Below are 24008 nucleotides of genomic sequence, written 5' to 3'. Positions count from 1 at the left end.
TATAAAGAAATGCAAGTAGAAAACATTTTTGAAATTCCATGGAGAGATTCTAAAAAAATCCCACATAACAAAGGGAATGATACATGCAAATTTCAACAATAGTTCGACCAATACAAACAATTACCTCACTACTCACAGACCTCCAAGCCTCAAAATTCAAGTGTATCAGCGACTAAAACAAGAACATAACCAATGGATGCACATAACTCTTAACATTGAAAACATCTCTTGTCTACATATAATGACACTCAACACAAGTCTATCAGTGACTACAACAAGAGAATAATTACAATGCCAACGATGGCCTAAAATCACACACGAAGGTGTGAATAAACATCTTATCAATATATAATGACACTCGAAACAAGTGTCTCAGCGACTATATCAAGAGTATAATCTCAATGGCAACAATGGGCTAAAAACACACACAAAGGTGTGAACAAACATTTCTTGTCTACATAAAATGACACTTAAATAAGAAGCAAAATAAGAGAAAACACAAAAGGTAAGAGAGCGCGTAACGAAAACAAACTAATGCCATCAATTTATACAATCTTTTTAAACACCATGATTTCAAAAATAAATAGCCATCACAAATAAACATAATTATGAGCATCCAACATAATAATGGCCAAATAAATTACTGAGTGATAGAACACACTCATAAAATAAATTATCAAGCAACAATCTGTTAGAGCCAAACTATAAGTTATAAATCTAAACTAACATAACAGAGGTGCACATAACTCACCCCATAAACAAACTCTAGTTCAACAATAGCAAGGCCAAGATAAATGATGCATCATATAAAATTTTGTGATGGACACAACAAATGCCATAAAAATGCAATAAATACTCACGAAAATCATTTTTCAAATAAGTGAGTTCAAATATAAGAACGAATTTGAAAAAACAAAATTTCAAATCAAATCCAATAACAGTAAATGAAAAACTTAGACCGAATACAGTGCAATCATATGCACAACAAGAAGTCAATTGATGCAATTATAAGCATCGTTAATGCAAGCAAGCTCAAGCTATATAGAGAGATAGCTCAATCTAGATTACAAGTCTACTAATGAGACAATCAATGCCATATAACATTAAAGATGACCAAAACATATATAGAGATTCTCAAAGAACCATATAGAAAACCAAATGCATACACAAGTACAATTAATCATGGATATTCACAAAGAGATTAAAAGAACTCATGTATATGCAATAATCTAAATAACTTAAAACCACATATCTTATACAAAAGAAATGCATAGGAAAAAATTTAAGCACATATGCAAGTGATAGATATAAGGTACTAAGGGCACAATATAAAAAATTATATTTTATAAATAACAAGTATGCAATGAATCAAGAGTCTTTAATTAAGAACACACATGTCCACCAAAGATCTAAGTGGACAAGTATTAAAGTGAGCCACCCACTAAGGGAAAACAGAAAAAGTTTTTCATGATTCTCAACTTAATATTTTATTAAAAACTAAGTGTGCAACATAAACATAATATTTAAATCTCATGTAAAACATGTAAGATAATGTTCGAGACTAAGAAAATAACATAATCATAAGGACCACAAAAAGGACCAACAAGAGAAACATGTATTGAAGTATGCGGAATTATAACCCAACGATGCAAAAGCATCAACTAAGCCCAATAATGGACAAGTGCAAAGACACAAGGAGCATACAAGCAAGAAGTCCACGATGGGACAATACAAAAAGCCTTAAAAAAGGCAATGCTAACAAGTAAAGAATATAAGACTATTGAAAAGAGCTTGAAAAGCTTAAGAAGAACAAGGGGGAACATCCCTATTTAAGGAGAGAGACCATTGGGGGCTCCCTCACAACGTCGTTGGGAGCCACCAACGGTCATATTTATGACAGTTGGGGCCCCAACGACTCCATGATGGGGGGCCAATGCAATAAAAAAAGGAAAAAATTACATTTTAAATAAATAAAAAAAAAACCTAAACTAGAAAATTAGTTGTTTTTAGAAACAACTATGTGAAAAAACTAAAATGCCCCTATCGAGCAAACTAAATAAACTAAACTATATATATGCATATATATATATATATATATATTTTAACATCCCCCGTCAAACTTACGGGAAAATAATCGAAAGTTTGCCGATGAAAAAAATAAAGCGAGCAGGAAGAGATTTTATAAAGAAGTCCACCAACTGGTATTCTGATGTGACATGCGGCAATGTAATAGTTCCTTTCAAATATTCATCACGTACATAATGACAGTCCATCTCAATATGCTTAGTATGCGCATGGAAGGTGTGGTTGTTTGCGATGAAAATTGCACTCTTATTGTCGCAGCACATCTTCAACAGTGTAGAAATGATGGCAATGTCCATATCACTAAGAAGACTTCAAAACAAGGTTTTAAAACCCAGTGACTTGGGACTCAACTCGTTCTTTATTGACTCGTGACTTGGCGGATCAACTCGATGACTCGGACCGGGTGTTGTTAACTTTTGATTTTAAAAGAAAACAATATATAAATTGTCATTTAAACATATAAAGGTTTGTAGAATGACTTAATTACTAGTTTAATTGATTAATAAGTAAAATAACATCAAGTAAAACTATATATAACTTATAATTATTCATCTAATAGCAAGAAATGGAACAACCAAACAAAACAATAATTCAATATTTCAATAGAAACAAGCCCTAAAGTAAAGTTAAGTTAAAAACTTACAAGAATAAAAGTAAAAACTAAAGTAAAGATAACCATACTTGAGCAATCTGCAATGCATTTCAACAATCAACTTTTGTTTTTCAGTTTTCACTTCAAATTATACTCGTATTGTATCATATGTAATCTGCAAATTTAATAAGTGACAACAATTCTATTTTTTTATGTATCAACTCTTAATATATTAAAATTTTAGAAATCATCACGTGATAAGCTAAAGAGGTTGAGTAAATTTGTAAATCATTCACCACAATATGATACAACTATACAAGTAAGAAATACAAAGTATAAAGCATAACGCTCATGGCCATATAACACAATTACAAAGTTCATAAGTATAAAGTTAATAATCATAACACAATGACAAAGTCGATCACCAAATTGATACCCAAAAAATAAAATTTCAAGCATTCACAATTCATCCACTTTTGCAAAATATGATATCTCAAGTCAAGAGTCAAATCTCAAATAGAGGCGAAGTGCTATTATTTGGAACTTCATTTGAAACAATTCTTGAGTTGGAAGTAGAAATTAATGACCGAATTGGAGTACTAGTGGTTGCATTTTTCCTTGCATCTTCATCTTCAACTCCATCACCACCTTCATCATCAATAACATTAGCTTCTTCAATGTTTTCAACTTTCATCTCCAAGTCCCTTAAGAAATCCTTCATTCAATAAAATATGACACATTCTTAAGCATGCAATAGAGAAAAACAAAAATTTAAATTGAAATAATTTTAATCAAGTTAAAATATCAAACAAACTTTTACGGTTTTACCTCATCTCCATCTAAAAGTGCCCAGAACTCGCTGAGTCTCGCAAGTCCAAGCGATCCAGCGCCCGAGTTTTGTCAAGCCGAAAGTGCCCAAACTCGCCCGAGTCCAGTATGACTCGTGACTCAGCCAAGTCAATGCCGAGTCGCAGTTGAATCTTCACAAACCGAGTTTACCTTGCCGGGTTGACTCATTGGAGGTCTGAGCCGAGCCGAGTCAATCGAGTCACCGAGTTGACTCGGCGAGTTTGAAAACCTTGCTTCAAAGCCACACAAGTTTCATGATTGTAGTGGTCATGGCACGATATTCGGTTTCAGTTAAGGATAGAGATACTTTATGTTGCTTCTTGCATCTTCATGAAATCATAGAGTCACCTAAGATCACACAAAAACCTGTAGTTGAGACTCTATCATTAGGATTTCCACCCTAATCAGCATCAGTATAAGCATATAAATCAAGTGACGAAGATAAGGATAGAAAAACCCCCTTGGATATAAGTATTCTTGATGTATTTGACAATTCTTAAGACAGCACTCATGTGCACCGTGGTAGGAGCATGTTGAAACTGACTGACGGAATGAACTGCATGAGCAATGTCTGGCCAAGTGATGGATAAGTATATGAGAGACCCAACAAGTTGACAGTAAGGAGTAGGATTATTGAGTAGAGTTTCATCTTTCAGCCTCAATTTAGCATTAATTACTTTTGGGGTTTTTATCTTCTTATCATCAGACTTAGTACAAATATCAACAAGTTTCATTTGAAAAAGGATGTACCCTTTGGGAGAGTACGCAACTTCAATACCTAAAAAATAGCTTAAGAAACCTAAATCAGACAGGTCAAAGTTTTCTTTTAAAATATTTTTAATGTCATCGATTCTTTGTTTGTCACTTTCAGTAATAATCATATCATCTACATAAAGTAGAAGTAATAACAACCATAGAACATGTACCTTTAACAAAAAGAGTAGTGACAGTATAACATGATCGAAAACCCAAATGAGTCATCACATTACTAAATTTATTATGCCAAGCTTTTGGAACTTGTTTTAGACCATATAAGGCTTTGTTAAGTTTATGAATTTTACCTTTTCCAATGCAAACCCCCCATGGAGGATCCATGTAAACTTCTTTATTTAATTCACCATTTAAAAAAACATTTTTCATATCTAGTTGATAAATGGGTCATTGTTAAATAGATGCAATGGCTATGAGGGTTCTAACACTAGTCATCCTAAATACCGAGGCGAATGCTTCTTCGTAGTCAATACCATACTCTTAAGAGTATCCTTTGGCCACTAGTCTAGCTTTGTAATGTTCAAGGCACCCATCACTCATGGTCTTAACTTTGAAACCCCATCTATAGATTTCTTTCTTATGGGTAATGAAGTTATTTTCCATGTTTTAGCTTTTTTTAAGAGCACTAAGTTTTAAATTCATAGCTTATAGAAGATTTTTGCTTCATTATAATGAGATGGTTCATGATAGGAATGTAATGCAATTGGACATGACCTATATTTTGGTGTTAATGTGTTATAGGATACAAATCTATTTGGTAGGTTGGAGATATGATTGGATCTCCTAATGTTTCCTCTACAGTTGAACTTTGAGAATATTTTTCTAAAGCATTTAGAGGATTCCTTTGATCATGCAGGGTATAGGTTTGCATAAGTTTATCAACAATATCATTATTTATATGTGGTTCTTCTTCCACATTCTCATCACCATTTTCATTGATATTCAGGGGATTATCCCCTACATCATCCAAAGAATCATCACAAGAATTCAACTCTACTTGTAGCAAGAGATCAAATAAAAATGTATAATCAACTTCATTGTTTTCCTTAGTCCTCTCAAAACCATTTTCATTTTTCAAAAAGGTTACATTTTAGAAACATATAGTTTGTTATTTTTAGGATCAAAACATCTATATCATTTTTTGTTTTCTCCATATCCCATTAGCACATTCAATAGCTTTTGGAGACAAATTATCTCTTTTATGAAAAAGGATAAAACATTTACAATCAAAGATCCGCAACCTATTGAAATCGGGAGTTCTTTTAAATAATTTTTTATAAGGAGATATGTTTTGTAAAGATGATGAGAGCATTCCATTTATCAAATAGGTTGGTGTTAGAGTGGCCTCGGACCAAAAACTTTTTGGAATGTCTTTAAAAATTAGTAATGTCCTAGTGGTTTCTAGAATGTTCCTATGTTTTCTTTTGGCTAATCCATTTTGTTGGGAAGTTCTAGGACATGATTTTTTATGACAAATTTCATTTGATTCTAAATAATTTTGAAACTCATTTGATAGGTATTCACAACCCGAATCAGATCTAACAATAGAGATGTTGCTTGAAAATAAATTTTTGACAATCATATGAAATTTTTTAAAAAAAGAAAAGACAACGGATTTGAAATTAAGAAAGTATATCCATACATACCTTAGTGAAATCATTAATAAAGGTGACATAATATGAGTATCCTCCTTTCGATATGACAGGAAAAGGTCCCCAAACATCCGAATGCACCAATTTAAAAGGTCTCTCAGAGACAAACGTTCAATTTGAAAAGGGAGTTGATTTCATTTTTCCAAAGATACAATCTTTGCAAACTAAATTTTTCTCATTGCAAAATTTTTTCCCAAAGGGAAGATGATTCATCTTAGAAAAACCTAGATGCCCAAGTCTTTTATGACAAGTTTCAATATTTTGTCTTGGACATAATTATAAAAAGAGTTGAGGAGAATATTTACATAGTTCATGTAGTAGAGATCTCCCTTACTATGGCCTTGCCCAATCAGCTTCCCAGACTAGAGATCCTGCACAGAGCAACCCGTAGATGAGAAGAAAATTCCACATCCATGATCGAAAATTTGTGAAACGGAAAGAAGATTTAAATTTAGTTGTGGAACAACTCTTACTTTTGGCAAAAAAAAGTTTTTAGAAGAATATAAAGTTCCAACACTTTTAATTTGTAAAGATATTCCATCGACAGTTGAAACAAAGGAGGTTTTTGAATTAGTGCATAAGTCGAATAAACCCTTCTCAAGAGGTGTCATATGAAAAGAGACCCCTGAATCAAGGATCCAAGAAGACATAACTGGAGGTGAAGATGAGGCTATTGTGGCACCCGATATGGATGGAGATTTGAGTAGCATTTGAAGTGCCTCCCATAATTGAGCAAGCAAAAAAGGCTCATTTCCTTTGATTGGTTCTTCCTTCCTTGGTGTAATTTCTTCAACGGAAGCAACCTTGTTCTTTGGGTTATCATATAACTTTGGACAATTAGGTTGTATATGACCCAGTTCATGGCAATGACGGCAAATGGCTTTCTTATAGCCACCATTATAGCTATTTTGCCTCCCAAAGTGCATAGACTTGTAAGTTTTCACGTGATTGTCGGGCTTGGATACGACTAATACTTCATCTCCTCCTTTTATCATACCAAGACGAGTTTCTTTTTGGCATATTTCGGCAATAGCATCCTCTAGAAGAAGAGGCTTAGATCTATGAAGGAGGGAAGATCTAATTTGTTCATATTCGGGCCTAAGCCCATGTAAAAATTGAAAAAAGTGTTCTTTTTCTATTTGTTCTTTTCTTAATTCAACATCATAACTAGCAACCCATTTAGGTTCAAGAAGAAATAATTCATCCCATAAAGGACTAAGAGTGTTAAAATAATCACGGACACTCATGCCCTTGCTTAATGGAACGTATTTTTTCTTGGAGAAAAAATTGTCTTGCAAGATCTTTTTGTATATACATACCTTTCATGAAAAACCATCCTCGTTTGTCTTGTGAAATTTAGCTATGTTGGCACATATCTTGAGCTCAACATTATTCATAAACTATGCAAAGATCTTGGCATGTTTACTTACTCAATCCTCTATCTTGGATTGGTGATCTTCAATAGCTTTGGTGCGAGCACAAACTTCTAGAGTTTTTTCTTGTCTTCCTTCCATTTTTGTGAGATTGAGTTGTGGTTCCGGAATAGAGCCCATCATTATCCCCAAAGCTTTTTGCCTTTGAAGATATTCTCCATGGCGGATGCCCACATCATATGGTTGGTACCATTCAACATGAAGGAGAGATCAATCTTATGTTTTTTCTATATAGTGACTTAGAAAGAAAAAGGGGAAAGAACATGAAAGAGATTCTCGAATCACGGTCTTTCCATAATCACCTTTAACAAGATCAAGAGTACAACCTTGCTCTGATACCATGTAATGAAGTATGCAAAATTATAACCCAACGATGCAAAAGCATCAACTAAGTCTAATAATAGACAAGTGCAAAGACACAAGGAGCATACAAGCAAAAAGTCCACGATGGGACAATACAAAAAGCCTCAAAAAGGCAATGCCAACAAGTAAAGAATATAAGACTTTATTGAAAAGAGCTTGAAAAGCTTAAGAAGAACAAGGGGGAACATCCCCCACTTATAAACATTAAGAGAGGAGAGAGAGACCATTGGGAGATCCCTCGTAGAGTTGTTGGGAGCCCCCAACGGTCATATTTATGAACGTTGGGGCCCCAACGACTCCATGAGGGGGGGGGGGGCAATGCGATAAAAAAAAAGAAAAATAAAAAAGGAAAAAATTACATTTTGAATAAATAAAAAACCCGAAACTAGGAAAAAAGTTGTTTCTAAAAACTACTATGTGAAAAGACTAAAATGGCCCTATCGGGTAAACTATACAAACTAGACAATATATATATATATATATATTAACAAAACACTCAATATCATAATTATTATCCCACAAAAGAATCATAAAAGGTATTTATTAAAGTGAATGATTTCCCATAAGAAATTATGCTCAATACCTTAAGCATGAATAAACAATATAATTCATCATGTAAGGCAATCATAAGTGCAAAAGAATCAAAAATCAATATAAAAATTATTTTTTTTATAAGCTAAATCATAATTTGTAACACTCTATATGTTACTTTTAATACACCAAGAGTAAAGAGAGATTAAACACAAGTTTAAGCAAAATTTCATAAGATCATACTTATGAAATACACACAACACCATTATTTTAAAATTTCTCAAATTATTTTAAAATATATGACAATTTTTCAAGAAAGAACAAAACAAAATTCAATAATACATCAAAAGCCAACAAATGCTCAAGCATACAAAATTGTATACATATACATCAAATAAAGCAAGTTTTTTGAAAAATTAAAATTCAAACATGATTTCAAAAAACATACATATATCTAATTTCACAAGATTAAACAAATAAACCTTATAAGAACAAGTCCAACAATAATAAAAAACATTCAAAGTTTTTTTATTGTTTTGATAAAACAAAAGCAAACACACACACACACACACACACATATATATATATATATATAAAGATTTAAAGAAAATAACTATTTACTCATGCATAATTCATGAAAAGGATAACACAAGAAATACTTAAAGATATCTGATACATATCAGGTCTAGTTTTCCCTTGAATCCAAGTCACACAACGATCATGAATACTTCACGAAGCACAAACTCGAACCAAAAAATCTCAAGACCCAAAAGAGGCAAAATGTCAATAAGAAATTTTTGGCTCTAATATCATGAAATGAAATAGCGAAAAATATAAAAACAATGCCACTAAGGGCTTTACAAGATCACGAACACAAAAGTACATAAGCACAAACCAATGCCACTAAGGGCTTTGAAGGACAAAACAATAGCCAAGAAGGGGCAACAACACAAACACTAAGTGCATATAAGACATTAAGGAACTAAATAGAAAAACATAAAATATAAAAATATTCATCTTTATTGAGCATAAATGCTTAAGAGAAGCAATGATAATAGAAGGGTTCAACCCTTATTTATATACACAAAACAGCCACTAAGAGAAAAGCTATTGAGAGCTCCCAAGGAGTCGTTGGGAGCACCTGGTATCAAAGCACTCACCCCCAAGGTTATGTTGTGACAATAAAAACGCCATCTACATAACCAACAATCACACGTTTCATTAATGCACCAATCATATAGAAATGGACTGCCACTATGTTCATGAAGAGTATCTGAAGAAGACCATCATCCTGCCTTATATGTAGCATCGGAATTTCAGTTGGTCACGACTTCTTTACGAAAGCTCTTCCTTCTCTCCAGTTTCATTTTTTGCTTGACAAACTTTTGATGATTACGTTGTAAGTTTGAGGGAGAGTGTTAAAGTATATATATTGATGTAATAAGTAAAACCCATTAGGGGCATTTTAGTCATTTTTCTATTTATTAAGGGCACTTTAGGTTTTTTATTATTTTTGTAATTTATTCTTTTTATCAAGGGCATTATAGTCCTTATAATGCTCTTAAAATAGAGCTGTTGAAAAGTGCTCCTAATAGCTACAATGGCTCTTTTTTGCTTCTGTTTGTGTATAAATAGGGGGTGTAACCCCTCTTGTATGTTATAATTGTTATTCTCTTAATAAGATCCTATATTTTTTATGTTTATGTTTGGCCCATAAGTGGCTTATATGTTTGTAATCTTGTGTTGTCCCATAAGAGGTCCTTGTTTCATTTGCTATTGTGTTCGTGTATGCCCATAAGAGGCACTCCCTTGTATTACTTTGCCCATTTCATTACAGTTACTATGGGCAAAAGCGATATGATACACACTCGTATCGTGATACGATACAACCCTATATCGTATGTATCATATGATACAACCTTGTATCATGTCGTATCATACCATGCAAGGTGTATCGTACGATACACCTTTGGCGCACTTTAAAAAGAGCCGAAACGTGTTTTTTATTTTTTGGGTTTTAAAGACCTATTGAGGGCTGACTTCCTCATTTGTGTAGAGGCAATTAGAGGGGGTATTCACGCACTCTAGGAGTCGTGGGAGCGATTTGGGGGTCGATCCGTGCGCAAGAGAGAGGGATTTTGCGTTTTGCTCAAGTAAGAGTGTATTTTCACCATTTTTCACTCGAGAAAGTGGATTAAGGTAAAAAATCTCTATTATGAGTAAAATAACAAAAGTACCCCCCAAAAAAATTGCAATTTGCGAAAATTTGGGATTTATATCAAGGTAGAAATCAGTCTTCACACTCCAATAAAGATGGCATCAGATGATCGGGCATGGCTATGGGACACTCAAGTAATGAGTAGAAACTGATTGAAAATAGAGTGCACCTATTGCCATAATATTTTTGTTTATGTAATATGAAAGTATGAGTCGTGTGTTATGGTACCCGAACACTCCATTTTTCCCTTTGTACCCGTGTCGACACGTGTATCCATGTGTCAACACATGTCGACACCCATACACCCCGATTTTACTCTCCGTACATACAAATTTATATTTAATTTATAATTTATAATTATATTTTCAGTTTTTAACTTTATAATATATATTTTAGATATAGCATATATATTTAGATTATATTTAGTTTATTTTGAATTTATTTTGAATTTATGTGATATTTAATATATATATATATATATATATATATATAGTTGTGTCCATGTACCTACATTTTTTGGATTTGTTGTGTCGTGCGCGCACCCGCACCTGTACCCAAGAGGAGTACCTGTGTTTGGTTTTTTTAAAGCACCCCCCCCCCCCGCGCGACTCTCTCTCGGATCTCTCTGCCCTAACCCCCCAACTCCCTCTCCCTGGGCTCTCTCTGCCCTAACCCCTCGACTCTCTCTCGGCTCTCTCTGCCCTAACCACCCGACTCGTTCTATCTATCTATCTCTTGACTCTCTCCGCCCCTCGCAGCGCCGCCACTCTCATACCCTCGCAACATTGCCTCTCTCAGCTCCTCGCAGTGTCACCCTCTCTACGCAACTCAGGTACTCCTCTCGTCGCCCTCTATGTTTCACATGTTTAATGGCACAAAAGTGCTTTCATTAAGTGCTTAATCTACAAGGTCTTGTCTATGGCAGCCGCCACTTGTCTCTTCTGTTTTTCTGTTTAAACTACACTAGTCTCTTATGTTTTTCTGTTTAAACTAAATTTTTTCTCAGCAATCTTTTAAACCTTTATAAGGAAATTATCTGACTGAAGATATTTAGATTATTTAGATATTTCAGACTGAATATATTTAGATATTTTCAGACTGAATATATTTAGACTGCATAAATATTTATTATTTAGATTAGATTCAGTTTATAATTTACTAATTTAGATTATTTTGTTTGCTAAGTGTGAATTGTTAGGTATTAATCTCTATTATCTATTTATCTGAAATTGTTATTAGCTTGTTATAACTTGTTTCTTCATGGTTGGATTTCTCGCAGAGTTGACTCAGATCGGAACCTATCCGAGTCAAAAAATCAGGATGACTCATTATGAACCGAAACTCAGCCAGTTCATGGGTTAAACTCAGGTGACTTGACCGAGCTACGCTTTACAACTTTTTAATACCCTAGCCCCCCTTTTCCTAGTTTCCCTCTCTCAGGACTCTCACTGTCCCCGCCTCTGCGTGACTGCATCTCACGGCCCCTCTACCCTCGACAGGTAACCCCGTTTCCAGCATTGGCGTCGACGACTGAGTTTTCCAGCAGCGCCAGGTAACTCTCTCTCTCTCTCTCTCTCTCTCTCTCTCTCTCTCTCTCTCTCTCTCTCTCTCTCTCTCTCTCTCTCTCTCTCTCTCTCTCTCTCTTGCAAACAATAGCAATCAGTCTTAGCTCTCAAGGTACAATCTCGACTACTCCCTCTCTTTTCGTGTTCTTTTTCTCGAATTTTCTTGTTTCAAATCCACCATTTGATTCATTAAATTGTTTTTCTTGCCTTTTCTTATCCTTTTTTTAGTATTTTGTTAATTTTTTTCTCTTGGTGTTGGGGTTTCTTTAGATCTATTAGTTCTTCTAATACTTCTGTTGTTAAAGCGTAAATTTCATGTAAATATATGAATTTGTGATGTCACCTTCTGTTTTTTGTTTCTCTTCTTTTCGATGGTTGTAGAATTTGTAGATTTGTTTTGTTTTTTCTTTTAATCGAGAGTTGGATTAAATATTTCTTACTTTTTCGTGTATTTGTCGTGTTTGGATCTTGATTTCTTCTGTTTTGAGTTAGTGAAATTATTGTTTCATTGCTATCTTTTATGGTTATTGGGAATGGAACTGGTGATTTTATGCTAACTTAATATTGTTTCAATGATCAACTGAGTCAGTTGTTTAAGTAAATTTGGTGAGCATGGACTTTGCTGTCAAGGAATTTATTTTTCTGATCTGGAAGATTTGATGATAGGGGTGAAAGGATTTGTTCTCAATGAACCAGCATCTTTGTAGATCAGATATTATCTCAACAAGGCAACATAAATTAATTTAACATTTAAACAATTAACATTTAACAACCAACTAAACTAGTAACAGAACGGGCTAACAGCTTTTATTCAAAGAATCAAAATTCAATAACAAATAAAGCTGCAACTACAACTAACAAATTAACATTTAAGAAACATATGGTTCGATTTCTCAGAACTTGGTATCAGATTGCCCGTTTGCAAATCGGTGACTCGGATGAGTCAACTCAGTGACTCGCACGAGGCAAGGTTTTTTAATTTATTAAAAAAATATAACAAAATCATATATTATTTTTCTCTTGTTTTTAGGTATAACAAAATCATATATTATATTGTGGTTATATATAATTTTCTCTAAAATCATATATTATAAATAACATGTGAATGGAATTTATTTTATATTTATGTAATATTTTATATTTATGTAATATATATATATATACTGCCGTGTCCCCGTACCCACATTTTTTGGAATTGTCGTGCCGTACCCTCTGTACTTGTACCCTTACCCATGTGACTTAGATGTGGACAGTAAAAAAGGAAACAAGCAGGAGGTGGTATAGAAGCAAAAAGTGGCATCATATAAGAACAAACATCAAAACGAATAGAAACCGATGTGGAAGCAAGTGACCTTGCTACGACAAGTATATATATAATAATAACAAACCATTAGGAAGTGGAATAAAATCTGGAAGCAAATGAGAAGTGAACAGAAAACAAAGAGTAAGTGAATAGGAAATGAGAAAGAAGCGAATAGGAAGCACACATCCTCCAAACTATGTTCTATTTAGACAACTTCCACATTTGGTTTGCCAATATTGTAGCTCTAGGTCCTACTTTTATATGGGTTGGATACGGTCCTGGTATGGATCTGTTTCACATATGTTTAACCTTTAGGGCTAAGACTGGGATCACACTCATGTCCAAATCTAATTTTTTTCATAGGTCTGATAGTTGAAGACCCTGTTCCCATAATCCATAAACTGAAGAGCACATGTCCATGGTTTTTTTAGTACCTTCCTTTTTTTTTTAGGATTATACCCCAAAATAACCAAACCGTCTTCCATATACCTTGAGCCTCAAACCTTGCCAGGGACAAAAATTGTTCTAATGGAGACAGGGAGACAAGTTGAGCAGCCTACACAGAAAAAGATCGTATGATAGCGACCACTTATAAACAAAAAAAAAATAACTATCGATTATGACGCTACAGTTCTGCACATTCAGAATAGCAATCAAGACAAGCAGGTCGTAGCATTGACCAGAAGAGGGCTATTACTAAGAATAAGGACCGCTGCAAAATGTCAGAGAAACATAGTGGAAGTAGCTCATGGAACTCATCAGAGACTAAAAAAGATTTTATATGGCGCAGATGATTACCATAATGGCAATTCAGGTTTCATGTTTTATGTGAATTTTCCATCCCACCATTACCCTAGCACAAATTCACGAGGCAGCAAGCCAACACGTAACCAAATTGCATAATAATTATTCTAATATGTTTTCTATAATTTATTAGGAACCAATTGTCAGGAAAAGTTGCGACAATACTTAAAGGTACACTCCAAAATCTCTTCTTCCCTAAAGTCAGGATCTTGTGTCATGCAAGTCCCACGCAATCGCAATCACATTCCTCCCTTGTTTCATTTCATGGACCAAAGAAGGACCATACAAAAATCTCAAACATAAAAGTTCCCAATCAAAATGGCATCACATTTACCCCCAAGAAAAGATGACGATTCCTAACCCTAAAACCCAGTCAAACCATAATCAACTCCAGAACAAAGAAAAGAAAAAAAAAACGATATTTGGAACAGTTGAAATACCGGATACGCATCGAGTGCACAAGGAGCCAGAGCCATCCGCAGGCATTTGATCGCCAAATCTCGCTCCTCCGCCGATCCCTTCCTTAGAAGCTCGATGAATTTCTGCTCAAAACCAAACATTCATAAACAAAATAAAACAAACCCAGAGCCTGATCAAATCAAAACCCTAGAAAAGAGAACGAATTAAATCCCGAAACCTGCTTCTGCAATCGGAAGAAGATCCGGTGATCGTCGAGAACGGCGGGGGCGTGGATCCGCAAGAAATCGAGCGCCCCGTCGATGTCGCCGATCTCGATCGCCCTGCGGATCCTGTATATCACCAGCCGCAAACCGTAAGAAGATGAGATAGAAGACAAGGACGAAGACGAGGACGAGGAAGGGGAGCAGGAAGGAGGAGGGAGGGAGGAGGGGGCGTGGAGGAGGAGGTTCTCGGACTCCGCGTAGTCGATGACGAGGGCGTCGAGCGCGTCCCAGTTCACGGCCACCGATTCCATAGGGATGGGGGGGTCTCTTGGAGAGAGTGGGCGGACGGAATCTCGATGGGTAGGAGAGAAACAGAGAGGGAAGCCGAAGAGGAAGGGTTTTCTGAAAATCCTGTTTGGTTCTCTTTAAGGATTCGAGAGGGCGAGGAAGCGGAGGGAACTCCGGCGGTGGGATATCGGCCACTCAAGCGCTTAAGGCGGTGATTGGACAGTGCTCCACGTTTGACTATTATATGTCGTATCTTTTTGTCTCCTTCAGTTTTGTAAGCAGGGCTGCAAATGGATCGGACATTGGATATTTGATCCGATTTGACACTGTTTGTAGACTCGGATCCCTACCGTGAATTTGAATCGGTATTTTTGGTAGGACCTAATTTGGATCCCAACAAAAATCTGTTCTTTTCTCTCTTCATGTAAAGAGCTTAGTTTTATTGATTTTTACCTGAATCTTAGCATTACCACAGATGTTTCAGACCTGGATTCGATGCTATTATATCAAGTCTGATTTGGATTTGAATCTACATTATGTATTGTGGATTCAGATCTAATGTGATTTGACTCATTCGATCCATTTGCAACCCTACTTTAAAGGATGGATCTTTCTCTTATCCCTCCCGTCACTTTAAAAAAAAAAAGGAATATTCATCCGGTCACTTGATTTACATAATCAGATTAGAGGTACGTCTTCATAAAAAGAGGAAAACTAAAAAAAATTACAGATTAAGAATGTATTTTCCACCTACCCCTGTTAGCTAAGAGTCGAGTGTTTGAGGTGGTACATTTTTCTTTTTCTTTTTTAGATAGGCCCATATTTGGAGTTCTGTTTTCCTTTTCTTTTCTTGGGGTGTTAGGCAGACACTTATACAAGTATACCATTGGGTTACCAACTGGGGCTCTGCTTTTCTGGCAGGAGCAGCTAGTGCACGTCACCTTGTGTTGGGAGGTTGCAAGTTCGAACCCCATGGTATGATTGTATAACTGGTAGGGGTCTGCCTAACCCCAGCTTTCTCTGTCAAAAAAAAAAACACACTATACCCCTAACTACTGTCCCGGTTTCGGGGAGGGAATCACTTGCTGGATTGAACCCACAAAAGCATAGGTTTGCTCAGCCAGGCCCAACCTCTTGAGAGTTCTTTTTAATAGTATGGGAACTTTGTTGTTTCTTTATTTTGAGCTCCCAGTAAACATTGCTCTAGTGCAATGTGCCACTGCATATGTTGTTGGATCCCACGTCTGTGAAGCAGTGCATTTGTGCAACATAATTACACCTTATCCTAATTCTCCACTTACAGTGTGCGGACTGTAGATCTTTTTTCTTTTTTTTGAAAGGCAAACTGAGGTTAGGTAGACCCCCCACTAGTTACACAACATACCATTGGGTTTTGAACTTGCAACTTCCCAACACATGGAGACATGTGAACTGTAGATGACACGCCACTTTGGGGGTGTAACATGGGTGACACCGGCAGTCATGACACACTAACATGATTTTGACACACATGAACATTATTTTGATTTTTTAATAATATTTTTATGAAAATATATTTTTATAAATAAACATATGAAAAATAAATTTGATTGATTAAAAATTTTAAAATACTTGTCAGTATTCTATATCTTCAAAAAAAATTTATTAACACAGTCCCTTATATTTGTGACATAGGTGTGGATTTACGATATTGACTCTGCCAAAGTGACATAATTATGGTATAAACCATGAATTCAGGTGCCCGGGAAAAAGGGCCCCTTCCTGCCTCACCCAGTTTGGACCAGAGATGGACATGAAACTGCAATGAAAGTTAAAATCAAAACCTATGCAAGGATGGAGGCGGGGATGGACTAAAGCTTTCTCCGGTCCCGTCCCATCCCCACCTTGCCCTGCTCCGTCCCATCCCCACTCTTTCTTTAGGGATGGCAATGGACCGAGGAGAAACGGGACCCCACACCGCCTCACCTCGGTTGGACAAGAGATGGAAGACATGAATCGAGAATGGAGGCGGCGATGGAGGTTAAAATCAAAACTTGTGTGGGGGGCAGGGGTGGTGACCTTGTCCCCTGCCCTGGTCCACTGCATCCCTAGCTACGTGAGAAAAGTGAAAATCCGAGGGTCCATTTTTTTCAAGTATTATATACGGCAATTAGGATCACGATGGCATGAGCAAATTTTTGTCCTTTCTTGGGATAAGTTAAGATAAAAAACAGTGCAAAGGGAATTCTCGTAAAATGAACCCCCAACAAACGAAGGTAGAGAGATCAATCACAATTCTCAATCCCAAGTGGTGATTGTTCTTGAAAATTTGACGAACCCTAATCCTAATCTATTGGTTGTTGAGAGAGAGAGAGAGAGAGAGAGAGAGATTCTTCTCTCTTTTTTTATAAATTTTTTTATTTTCTCTCAAAAAAAGTTCCGTTCCTTCTCATTCACTTTTTTATAAATTTTTATGTTTGCTCTCAAAAAAAATTTCTGAGCTATTTTACTTGTTTGTTGCATTCTCATCTATAGCTAGAAGACTTGCTTCTGCATAAAGAAAGGAGACTTGATTTTGCAAGTTTATTAAGAAAATGTGCTTATCGAAAAAAAATGTACTAAGAAATGGTAAAGAAGAAAGCACGTTATCATGCTTTTTGTATTAAGAAAAGATTGCTCCTATGGTACAGTTAAAAACTTTGTCGACCTTTTTAATTTGCTCAGTTTTAACAATCTAGCTATGCAGAACGCTTGAGTACCAAAGGGAGTTTTGTAAATAATTTGATAAATCGATTCTTATTTGCCAGCTGTAAGGATGGGCTGTTTTCTAGTACTATCTATATCTATACGAGAAAACCCTCCTCATCACCGACCACACATTAGCTGGCCTCCGGTTGGTAAAACCCTTGAGGTCCCCCTGGCCATGGCGAGTACAACCAATTTAGACCTTGTGGTAAGAGATGTCACATGTGGGTTTCGAACTTGTGACATCCCATGGTGACAGTTACAAGTCGCCCCTACCAAATGAGTGAAGCCCTTGTGGGCAAAACTTTTTAAAAGTGACAGGTTTAATGCCCTCATCCTGCACACATGAGAGAGAGAGAGAGGGAGAGAGAGATTGACTTAAGGCTTTAAGCCCTCTATTAGGAGGGAGGTTTTGGCTAGTTCGGATGATGAACGTAGATGAATACTTGAAAGAAGAAAAAAAAAAAAAGGCTTCTCCTACAACCCTGAATTTTTACTCTAAATCTAGAATCAGAAAATTGATTTTGCAGGTTTTACATTGCAAGACCTTCCCATTAAACATTAAAAAGAGAGAAGAGAAAAGCACTAATGACAAAATTTTCAAGCACCGGTATTTCTACATGGGAGATTAGAGATCCACTAAAATTGTTGCTTACCAAAAATTGATTCCCCAAATAGAAAGTTGATCTCAAAGAATTACAGAAAAAAATGGGACGAATGCTTAGGTGCTTGTTGATAGGCACAAATAGTTTTTTTTAACATAAAAAGTCTGACTTTACTATATTTTACTTAATCTAGATATATAAAATGCGTGCATGAGTACAAGTTTGGGTCCCCTAATAGTCCAACGGGTGTTCCAGCAAGAAGATAAGATAGTGTATTTTATTAATTATAATTAACAATATTTGTATCCACTACTATATTTTAAACTATTTTATATGAAATCATCTATCTACAAATTTGAGATGTGTTGGGAATCATATCATCTTCCTTTTATTCATCCAGCACTGTTCTAGCTACATGGGTCGGCCTTGTGAGTAGGGATGGCAGTAGACCGGGGTGGGGGACAAGGTCTCCACCCCCGTCCCATCTCAAAATCCTGCCCTCCATCCCCGCATGGGTTTTGATTCCCGCCGCCATTCCCGTTTCATGTCCTCCACCCCTGGGTCTAAACGGGGCAAGGTGGGGCGGGCCCCATTTTGCATCAGTCCATTGCCATTCCTAAAGAAGGATTGGGGATCGGGACAGAGACGGGGGAGTTTCTCCTCCATTATTTCTTTGTACGATATTTCATATCACCTCTGACAGCCTATCTCTAAGTCTTCAACTTTATTTTTTTAATTTTCCTATTTTACAATATTTGCATAGCAATCATATTATGCTACTTTTCTAGATAAGTAGTTTCATTGGGTGCGGAAGTTTTTCGTTGGGCGGGCAGACTTCGGGTCTCGGGGACAATGCTATGGTCTTAAAGGAGATCCATTTATGCATACCAGTGGCAGAGCCAGAAATTTTTTGCTGGAAGAACAGTAGTTCGTGGAGAGATAAAACTTAAATAAGCCTTTGAATTAAAATAACAATTGTTACAAATACAAACAACTAAATTTATGAACATAATAAGATAAAACCTTAAATTGTACTTTTAAACTAAAATAAAGATTTTTCACTTAAGAAATACAAACAACTAAATTCATGAAAATTTTACAATTGGCATCTTCTATTTTTCATATTTTGAAAACAATTCATAATTACATCATCACTTATGGTAATAAAAGTCACATTCTCTATGTAAGTAACCAAAGCATCATTGATCCATTCATCTCACATTCTATTACGTGGACGACTTTTGATATTGTTCATACCTGAAAATGCACTTTCAACACTTGTTGCAACAGGCAAAGTTAATGCCAACTTAATCAATAGATACACATAAGAAAATACAATGTGCTTTTGAGTTGCTACCATCATCTCTGCTAGCTCTGCTAAATATTTTAAACTTGAAAATCGATCACTATTTTGCATTTCTACAATATATATATCCAATTGATTTTCAAATCTAATTATGTTCACTCTAAAAAAGTCCTTAGGGTAAAGCTTAGCAAGACGAATCAAATCTTTATTAAAAGCAGAAAAAGAATTCTTTAGACTCAAGCATGCCATTGAAAGGAGGAGCTTTGTATTTGCTTCAGTGAAACGATCATTCAACTCTCGAAGTTGCAAATCAATAATAGCATAAAACACATCATTACGATAATGATGCAATATGGTAATCTTTTCAACCTTACCTCTTGGTCGTCCTTGAGATGTATATGAGTCCCTTAGATCAGGAATCAGACTATCAAATCTCTTATAAAATATGGATACTTTGTTTATGAGAGAGTTCCATCCATTGTCTCTCAAACCTTGAAGGCACCGTTTTGATGTAGTGACTAAACTCATAGCATTCACAATATCTTGATCTTTTCGCTGAAGTGCTTGTGAAAGGTCATCAATTATTCTCAAAACTTTACATATCAAATGTAAGCAAAAAATAAATTCAAAATCTTGCAACTGATGATATAAAATAATTGCATCTGAACTTTTTCCTGAATATGTATCTTCTGTAATGAAATCTAACACTTGAACAACAGAAGAATACATACTAAGTAAATTAACCAATGCATCGTAATGAAAACCCCATCGAGTATCACCAGGTCGTTTGAAACTTATTTCTTGATTTAATCCTCATATTTTTCAAGTTCACCCAATGCAAGTGCTTCAGCAATTCGCATAAATTCTGCTTCTCAAATAAGCTCAGATCTCTTGCATGAAGTGGAGAAAAAAGTTGACAACCTGCCTAATATATTGAAAAACACATCAAGCAATGGAATTTTTTTAGCAACACCAACTAATGTCAATTGAAGTTGATGTGCAAAACAATGAATATAATATGCAGATGCATTTTCATGTAATATAAGATTTTTCAATCCATTATACTCCCCTCTCATAGTACTTGCTTCATCATAACCTTGTCCGTGCAAACTTGATATGCTTAATTTATTCTTACAAAATGCTTCTTCAACTGCTTGTTTGAGTGACATAGAACTTGTTTTAAGAACATGCATAAGAGTAAGAAATCGTTCAACCACTCGACCTTTTTCATTAACAAACCGTAAAACAATAGTCATTTATTCTTTAGTTGATACATCACGAGAATCATCAAGTAAAATAGAAAAAAAAAATATCTCTAAGTTCCATGATAATAGCATTTATGGCTTGTATAGAAGCAGCCTTGACAATATCCTTTTGTATATCAGGAGATATCAATTTGTTATTTTTTGGAGCACTTTTCAATACAACTTTATTTATGTCATCATTGATATTTGCAAATATATTCAACAACTCAATAAAATTTTCTCTATTAAGAGATTCTTCAGCTTCATCATGCCCTCGAAATGTCAATCATTGACTTAACAAGTATCGGATTACATTAACAGTTGCCCAAAGACGAAGTCTATATTCATCTTTTTATCGAACACTTTGTTTATAAAGTATAGCATCAATATGTTATTTTTGTTGCATCAAATTTTGACACTTCATTCATGCTGAATTGTGAAAACTGCTAGAGCTTCCAACATGTTTATCAAACCTCTTCTTGTCTTTTCAGTTATCAAATCCTTCATATATGAATGCCTCTTCACTAATCTTCTTTGTGCTTTTTGGCTTGAAAAGATAAGACTGCAAACAATATGCTTTATGCTTACTTGTACTATACTTCAACCAACCCTTATACTCATCATACCAAGCTGGAATGAACCTTCATTTTTTGTGGTTTAGTTGAAACATACAATCTCGAAGTTGACAAGGACCTCAGATCATATATGCTCTACAAACATTATCTTGGATATTAGGATGATAACTAGAAATAGAATGACGAAGTGCAGGATCTGCAGGTCACTCTGATTCATCAATTTCTGTTTTGCTTATTTTCTGACTTGGTTTTCCTTCTCTAATTACAGAAGATTTATCAAAGATTGACCTTTTCATTATAAACTTATTCATTCCTATGCAATAAAAAAAATAAGACAATGTTCTATGAGTCAAATCTCATTGCAAAAAAAGAACAAGCAAAATGAAAATGACAATCTTATATGAGGCTAGTAATATGTCGATATACTTAAAACGTTAGTAATATGCCGCTAAAAGAATAAACGCATTAGCATAAGCCAAGCATTAACCCATCATCGTATGATCATACGAAGGGGCTCGGTTTCCCGCTTGCAGGCAGCAGAGGCTCCCTGCCTGCAGAGGCAGGGGCAGAGACACTACACCCTGCCTGCAAGGGTGCCAGGGGCAGAGGCCTCACCCCTGCCTGACAAAGAGCAGCAAAGACAGGGAGCAAGGGCTCCCTGTTTGCCATGACAAGGAAGGTAGGGGAGGGAGAAGAGACTCCATGTCGAGCCCGCCATAACAAAACAAGGCGGCGCACCCCCCCCCTTCCCACGCTGGAAAGGAGAAAGGCAGGGCTCCATCCCTGCAGGCAACAAGAACAAGGCAGGGGGCGAAGCCCCATGCCGGCAATCAGAGGAGGCAGGGGAAGTAGAGCCCATGCCGACAATCAAGGGACAGGGGGGCAAATCCCCCTATCGGGAAGGGCTCGCAGAGGCACAAGGGGTGAAGCCCCCTGCCGGGAACCAGGAAGAGGGCAAGGGAGGCTTCGCCCCCTGCTGGAAAAACATCAAGGAGGCAGGGGGCTCTGCCCCCTGCCGAAAAACATAAGAGGGAGGGGGGGCTCGCGCCCCGTCAGGAAACAAGGAGACAGGGGGCGGAGACTCCTGTCGGGAAACAACATAAGGCGGGGGGAGCAAAGCCCCCTGCCGAACAACATCAAGAGGCAGGGGCCCCCAAAGCCCTTGTCGACCACACCCGCCGGCAGGCCACGCCCTGCCAGAAAACGGAGCGACAGGCAAGGGCTTCAGCCCCTGCCGATCGACTAGAAAAGCAAGAGAGAGGGGGTGGGGAGGTTACCTGCGATGGTCGGTGGCTGGCGATGGTCGCCGGCGAAAGGAAGATGACGAAAGAGGAAGGTCTGAAACCGGCGGCTCGCATCATCAGAGCTTGCAACAGAGAGGGAGAAGCTCGGAGGGGAGCATTGCGGGTTCACCGAAGGGAGACCGACGACGCAGTCGCCGGTGGCTGCAGAGCACTAGGGAAGAGCGCCGACGAATGTGATCGCCGGTGACAGATGGAGAACGGAGGGGCAGAGCAGAAGAAAGAGGGAAAGTGGTGAGGGTTTTACCCCTCGCCCCTTTTGGCCTGCGTTTTTTAAAGACGCAGGCTCTCAAATGATCAAGAGCACGAGTCGGGCCCGGGTCTGAGTCGAATCCGATCTGGGTCCGACTTAAGGGAGCACCCTTGACACGTGTTCAAAATTTTTTTTCTGACTCGGTTTCTAATTCTGGGGTGGGCGACCGCCCACCCCTGGCTCTGCCACTGGCTAATAGTCCTACATGAAGAAAGAAGGAAAGCTATAAGAGCCCCTGGTCAACTTATTTCATCCACAGCACTCCCTTCAACAATATAGTAGCAGTTCACCAGAATTATTCTGGCCATGCACATGATGCCGATAGTAGAGAATATTTAGTTTCATAATGCATGCAATGCAATGCAGACTCTTCAACAAGTTTAATGCCCAAGGAACAAATCAATCGCATGCTTACATGCAAGCACACACACAAATAGTAAAATGTGTTCATTGAATGTTTTGTGGTTCCAACCGTATAGATGTGATCTCCATGGTCCTTCTAGTGGAGAACGAGCATTAGATCAAGATGTTTTGATGTGTATATAATGCATATCCTAAAAAGAATCTAAACATTAGTGCAGAAACTTAAACTGAAAATGCAATGTTTAATTAAAACAATTGGTCTAAAGCATGTTTCTTACTAAACAAACCAATGAAAAACTTTTTCTGGTGGTGAAACTAAAAAAAATCAAGCTTGTTTACATTTTATGTCTTTGGGAAAAAGACATGGGATAATACTGCAGGAAAAAGGAACTACAAAAAGAAGCAATGGATAACAAAAAAACAATTATCGCCATATATTTGTCAAGGTTGCCTTGAGTCTTTTAACATTAACAAATAATAGCTTATAGAAAACATCAAATTTAGCTGCATCTATGGTGGAAGCTTTTTACAGTAGTTTTTTGTGTCAAAGATTCAGATAT

The 24008-nt window shown here is 36.6% G+C and overlaps 1 protein-coding gene across 1 annotated transcript in view; it reads right to left on the bottom strand.

The window, feature by feature from the left end:
• LOC149816449 (uncharacterized) overlaps window positions 1–15191 on the bottom strand; it is a 61834-nt gene extending 46643 nt beyond the window's left edge. The window contains exons 1-2 of the mRNA XM_089987165.1: window positions 14804–15191; window positions 14607–14708 (exon numbers count right to left, since the gene is read on the bottom strand). Of these exons, the coding sequence (XP_089843291.1) occupies window positions 14607–14708; window positions 14804–15100 (399 nt within the window). The 5' untranslated portion in view covers window positions 15101–15191. The remainder of the gene's footprint in view (window positions 1–14606; window positions 14709–14803) is intronic.
• Window positions 15192–24008: the final 8817 nt, after the last annotated feature.

The sequence above is a fragment of the Nuphar pumila genome, chromosome 14 (assembly GCF_984573655.1).
Source record: "Nuphar pumila chromosome 14, dmNupPumi1.hap1.1, whole genome shotgun sequence".
Lineage (NCBI taxonomy): Eukaryota > Viridiplantae > Streptophyta > Magnoliopsida > Nymphaeales > Nymphaeaceae > Nuphar > Nuphar pumila.
The sequence above is the reverse complement of the archived record's forward strand: the minus strand, read 5'-3'. Positions and strand labels throughout refer to the sequence as shown.